This window comes from Mustela lutreola, chromosome 2 (genome assembly GCF_030435805.1).
Source record: "Mustela lutreola isolate mMusLut2 chromosome 2, mMusLut2.pri, whole genome shotgun sequence".
NCBI lineage: Eukaryota > Metazoa > Chordata > Mammalia > Carnivora > Mustelidae > Mustela > Mustela lutreola.
In genome coordinates, this window is record NC_081291.1 from 112721530 (window position 1) to 112728078 (window position 6549).

General features: G+C 47.9%; 1 protein-coding gene across 1 annotated transcript in view; it reads left to right on the plus strand.

Moving 5' to 3' along the window:
* P3H2 (prolyl 3-hydroxylase 2) overlaps positions 1-1835 on the plus strand; it is a 151346-nt gene extending 149511 nt beyond the window's left edge. Inside the window, exon 15 of the mRNA XM_059163145.1 lies at positions 852-1835. Coding sequence (XP_059019128.1) covers positions 852-944 — 93 coding nt within the window. The 3' untranslated portion in view covers positions 945-1835. The remainder of the gene's footprint in view (positions 1-851) is intronic.
* The last annotated feature ends 4714 nt before the right edge of the window (positions 1836-6549 follow it).

Genomic DNA, 6549 nt, shown 5'->3' on the forward strand with positions numbered 1-6549 from the left:
AACCAGACGGTAGCGTGGTTGGGACCGAAATGCTAGGGGCCCCTCAGAAGCACGTGCGAGCCGGGTGTTAAATGGGGGCACGATCTGGAAGCTGCAGCAGTTGGGCTTAGGGGTGGTGACAGCCCAAATCTGCCGTTCTCAAGTGGGACTGATTTTGCCTCCTAGGGCACATTCGGCAAGGGCTAGAGACGTTTTTGGTTGTCAAGACTTGGAGGGTGGCTCTACCAGGTCCCTGTAATGGGCAGAGGTCAAGGCTGTTGCTAAACATTCTACTAGGTTTGGGACCACACCCAACAACAAAGAATTCTCTGGCCGGAAATGTCAGGAGTGCCAAGGTGGAGAAATCCTGCCCTAAACTCAGGCAGCCATAGCGGGCACTGTAAAGGGGGTGGAAACAGGAGGGAGAACGGACAGGACATGGTGATTTATCTGGTCCAAGGAGTCATGGCTGGGCTTGGAGGGCAAAGCGGTGAGCAGAGGCGGTCTTGACTGAGAGAGAGAATTGGTGAACAGGACGGGCATAGGTGTGTGGGGGAGAAAACACTGACTCTGGCTGGAATGCTGGATTGGAGCCCTGAGTCAGAGATGCCTGTGGAACCACAGTGTAGAAAGGGTACTAGTCGGTTGACTGCATAAGACTTCCGGGCAAGAGAGAAATCTTGGAAAAATTACTGCTTAAGACAAAAGGAAGTCAGGAGAAGGCACCACTGCGGGGATGGAGATGAGGGTCCTGAACCGGACCTAGCTCCCATCTCTGCACACAAAGATACCTGGAAGTGTTTGGGAAGCACCTGCCGGTGGGAGTGACCATGGTTCCCGTAACAGAAATGTGTTGGTTACCTGTTTTGCAGGAGCGGATACAGGCCGATGAAGTGATCGCCATCCTGGATCAGGAACAACAAGGAAAGCAGGGACTGAATATCAACCCCAGGGATGAGCTATAAAAACGAGGGAAAGAAAAGTTCTATCAGATATTTATTTAAATTGTTAATCTTATGAAAACCCCTTTATTTTTGTACAGAGCCATGATATAAATTAACAGGTCAATCCGAGTCACCAGATCCCCCTGCTGTGCCTGCAGATGCCCGCTTTGCCTCACTCAGGCTGTCCGTCTCCATCTCTCATGGGGTCTTCTGTCCCCATGTCCTCCGCACACACACTGACGCACGCACATGTGCACGTCCTTTGCTGCAGATCCGAAAGCTCTGGCAGAAAGAATAAGTTTGTTCTTGACAACACTACACCTGTCCTGCGTGCTCCAGTTCTAAGGTTAGCATGTGACTGGACTCAGAAGGCTTTCGGACCCCGTGCCCTTCAGCAACACCCTCTTCCAGTATGGAGGCCACAAGCTGGAGTCCAAGGAGCACCCAGCAGGGTTTATGCTGCCTCCATGTCCCTGATCCTCTTGGAAGAGCGCTGTAGGTGATGGAGAGGCCCAGCATCACCAGGCTCCTGGTGGAGTCACTGGCCCTGGTATTTTCCCCGGAGAGCAGACTTACACTGGAAGCTTCGATTCCTCCTCCCCAGTGCTCCAGGAAGGACTGCCTTAAGACTTGTGTCTTTAGAAAAGGTTGTTCGGAGGGTTGAAGTAGAATGACTCCTCACCCTTGTACCTTTGGAAGAAAATCTTCAATCCCGCCTGAATTGGAACACCATTGACATGTTGCCCGAGTGTGGGGCCCATTGGTGAGAAGGGACATTTTGTAAGACAAGTGGATTTCGGACTGATTCCCATCTTCAGCTGCATGTATTTTGGTGTCCCTTGTCTCGGCTGCTCTCCAGTTCCCAGATTCATGCTTGTGTCTGATTGTTTAATACAGGGAGGCTGATCCTAACACCTGGCATTTAGTTTTCTTCTCCCAAATGTTTGGTGTGTCTTTAGGTAATGGTTTTGTGGCTTTGGGGATAGCCCAGAGACAACACCTGGCTATGACTCGTTTTGCTGATGTTTCAGGGCCACAAGGAAAGTGGAAACAACTTTTGAAGGCACAGAAATGGTTAACAGAGGTGTTCCTCCAGAGAACATCTGGTCCCTGGCCAGAATGCTAAGGAAGCCCTGCAAAGACATTATTCAGGGTGACTGGGGTGGTTCCAGTCTTGGGAAAGCTACTAACCAGTGGCAGAGATTACTTGCCTCTGGGAGGGGCACTGGCACAGGTCGTAGTTCTTTAGAAAACCATCAGATGTAAACGTTCACTGGAAAATCACATTTATTGGTTGCCTTTTATGACCTTGGTCGATGGTTAAGCACATTCATCCTTTGAGACTGAAAAACTGAGTCATAGTGAGTTATGTGCCATCTGTTTTCCACTCAACCTTCGGTTGGGAGAAGGGAAGGAACGTTAGGTTATAATCCCAGCTGGGTCCAGTATGCCCTGCTGTGTGACCTGGAGCTACTGTCTTTTCCTTTCTGGGTTTCAGTTTCCTTTTCTGAAAATGACATACCAGCTTATAATTATTTCCCAAGCCCTTCAGCCTCTTGCTTTAAATACAACACCGAGCCAATGAAAAACACAAACAAAGCCGATTTTAGAAATAGGCACCAATACCACCAAATTTACTTAGCAAACGTTTTGAGATTTGGGAAGGGGTTCTTCCTGCGTCTATGTGATTTGAAAACTTTAAACCCAATTTTAGGGCTAAAACTCCCCGAGCTTTGGGAAGGCGGATCTCTGTTTGCCGTCTCACGGAGAAGTGTTTGCTGGCACACAGATCTGCTGATAGGAGAATCTGGGCACGATCTAATTTCTGTTTTCTGGCAACGAGGCATCAACAAAGAAAACAGTCTTTGGCTCCTTGTCGTTCCCGCTTCCTGGGTGCCGTGGGAGCTCCAGGAGAGGCTGGGACTCCGGCACTAAGGTGGGGATTCTGCCCCACAGAAAGTGGAGGCCGGCCTCCAGAGCTGTGTTATGGGTCTCCTCTCGTGCCATGGGCTGACTGCCCAGGGCGGTGATTCCTGTTTTTCAGGCTGCCCGTGCTGTTATACACCTGGGACATCGTGTATCCACATTTTTTAAAGACTTTATTTATTTATTTGACAGAGGAGAGAGAGTGATCACAAGCAGGCAGAGAGAGAGGGGAAACAGGCTCCCTGCCGAGCAGAGAGCCTGACACGGGGCTTGATCCCTGGACCCTGAGATCATGAACTGAGCAAAGGCAGAGGCTTTAACCCACTGAGCCACCCAGGTGCCACTGCACTTTTTTTTTTTTTTAATATTTTTATTTATTTATCAGATAGCGATCACAAGTAGGCAGAGAGGCAGGCAGAGAGAGAGAGACAGAGACAGAGGGAAACAGACTTCCTGCTGAGCAGAGAGCCCAATGCGGAGCTCAGTCCTAGGACCCCGGGATCATGACCTGAATCGAAGGCAGAGGCTTTAACTAACTGAGCCACCCAGGTGCCCCTCTGCACTTTTCAATCAGCTCCCCATCCAACCAGACATAATTGTGTTCAGAGAGTTAGGGAGTGTCATCGGAGGACTTGAAGCCGATCTGAGCCAGGGTTACCAAGTCAAGTTTATGTGAGAATGTCTGGCCCAGGGTGTGGCCACTAGAGGAAGGGGTGCCTTTTTGATTTGGCTGGAGAAGGTGCTTGTTCCCCAGCCTCTGGACCTGGAGAGGTGGGTCTGTGCAGAAGGGGGTGCTTTTTCTCATTCACTCAGCAGCACTGTCTGGAGACCACCCGGGCCTAAAGGCCCACTTTCTAGGACCTCAAGGCCAGTCCTCTTCAGCTAAAGCACTTGGGGGACTTCCACTTGTCAGATGACCATTGGGTGAAAAGCCTGCAGTTTCACAAAGCTTTTATTTTTGTCCTCTTACTGCTCTGGGTGCTTGTAAGCCAGAGCTTGCTCACGCACTAGAACTCGGGAGGTGTTCTGGGTACAGATCCTGAGGCCCGCTTTCCAGATGAGGACATGGACAGCAGTGAAAGGAAGCTGCGGCCTGTGGTCACTCAGCTTGGAATGTTTTTGTGTGAGATCGGAATATAGCCCTTTGAACAGGAGGGAGGAAAAAAGTACCAGAGATGTTTGCTCCCTTAGCTATGCTTCCAAGCATATTAAATATGAAATAATACATTAATGTGAAGAGAAAAGTACAATTTTTTATAAAATCTGAACTTTTGCTCCTCTCTCTTCTTCCTGCTGAGTGATATGTGAAGGCGTATTTCCCCTTCTCTCCTCAGAGATGTATTGAATACGGGTTGTGTAATTCAATGAGATCAGCCCCACTTTGGAAAAAATCCCATGTGCCAGACTCTGCCTTCATGAAGCTCACAGAAGGAAAGAGGGTTCTAGTTAGGTGTCTTTTTCCTCTTCCTTCAAAGCAGAGAGAATCTTGAGCATAAATTTCTTCTTGAGGAAACACCGACGCGGGACAGAGTGATATTCTTGGATATGTGGGGTACTTTCTTCAGAGCCCTGATTATAGTTTATTTGACAAGAAATTTTAGTTTTAATGCAGTCTTCGTCATTACTGGGCACAAAGCATTTTTTGGCACTTATTCAGTTGAGGAGAAGCCATGGAATGAGTCACTACCATTTAATAATATATACCTGTGAGTTTTAATTGAAGTACAAATGCTGAAATATTTCACATGAGACAGCCACAGGGAACAACTCCCTCACTGACGTCAAGGAAGGAGGTAATGGGGGCCACCTCACCAATGCCTTATGCCAAGTAATGAAACATTCTGAGGTGACTGATGGTGGTATGGCTGAGAAGTGGAGAAGACTTTAACTGTTCCCACATCCAGAACTCCCCAGGGGTACGGGAGCCATTTGGCAAAAACTCTAAACCACAAGTTAGATTCAGGTCCTTGGTTACGATCCCTCTTCCTCCTGCCAAGAAGCCCACGATGTGAAGTGACCTCCCCACCTAGTCCCACAGCCCACCCGCAAATCCCCTACTCCCAGGTAATTTGATGTTTTCAACATGAGACAAGAGGCTATTTTGTTTGGGACCTGGTTGATTTCTTCAGACATATTGAGACATGTAACGTCAACCACTCTTTGAGCTCACTGCTGAGCTGGAGATGCAGATTCATGGGGTCAGACCTTCGCCCTTACCTTCCACCCCTGGAAAATCACCACGTTCTCTGTACCTCCTGCTGCCCTGTGAGACCAAACAACGTCAAGTCTGGAACAATCTGATCATCCATCTTGGCTTGCTCTGCAGTGGATGGCATCCGCCATGTAAAAGATTGGCATGGCGAGTCACCTCTGCCTTCAAAAATGTGGTTAAGGGCTCCCAAGAAAAATAACCACGCAAGATGTTCCTGCCCTCTCTTTTCCTGCCACACATTGCTAGGAGGACAATCTGAATGGTCCTTTCATTCAATATACAACACAGCTCTTCTAGCCACTTGATAGGATGTACCTGAGAGGAGGGGGAACATAAGGTGACAAGAGCAGAGTTTGAGAGCCTTTCCACTCTATGGGCCCTCCCCGGTCATCTGTTTCAGAGGGGCCATCCGCCTGCATTCTTCATGCTGTCTCCACTTCAACAGTGACCTGGGTGTCATCCGTCCATCTGGGAGCTCTTGTCATTGGCTCTTCTTGACAGATTTAGTTGCTCTCCCCTCTTGATGGCAATGTGATGGCAAAGGCCTTGGAAACCTGAACCAGCTTGTAGTTCAACCTTCCCTTCTTCTCCCACGTTGCTGTGTCTGCCTCCGAATTACAACCTGCTGGTGGGCGGGGATAGAAATGAGAACCAGGGAAGAGGCATTACCTGCCATGGCTCATCTTTTTCCACTTGTAAATCATACATCCCATTGTTTCAAAGGGTTGTAATCATGGTTGGCATTTATAAAGCTTTTTTATGGTCTCGAAGCACTTGGCAATCATACGTAACTGCACAATTATCTTGAGAGACACATCAGAGCAATCTTCATTTTGTAAACAGGGAAAATGAATGGTCACAGCAGAGCGTTCTGGTGAAGCTCCGGTCACTCATGAATTCGTTAATCAGACGGTTTTTGAATGGCTACGTGGCAGTGAGTTTAAGGAGGTACTCGAAAATGACCAAGGTTCCATCCTCCCGTTTGAAGAATTCAAAGCAAAGTAGAAAAGGAAATAAGATTGTTTGTGTTATATGCAGACAGGGAATCGTGGAACACGACATCAAAAACTAATGATGTCCTGTGTGGGGACTGACGTAATAATAAAATAAAATAAATAAAAATGCTAACTCTTAAAAAAAAAAGAAATGCATATAAACAAATGAAACAATACAAAATGAGGTGAGTGCTGTGAAAAAGGGTTATAATAGAAGCAGGGACAAAAAAAAAAAAAAAAAAGCCACGGGAAGGGAGAGAGAAGGGAGTGGTTGCAAAGAGGGAAAGCGTCACAGAAAAGGTGACCTTCAGCAGGGTCTCAAGTCCTGGGTTTGCAACCGATAAGCAGAAGCGAACCATGTGACCTCTCATTCCACCACAGTGTCCTCCACTGAAAAAGCATGGCATTTGACCTGGGTGATTTCCCGGGTTCTGAAACGTTAAGCTGTCCGCGAGAGAGTTCATATAAAAGCTGGTGTTCCGGAAGGGGGGGT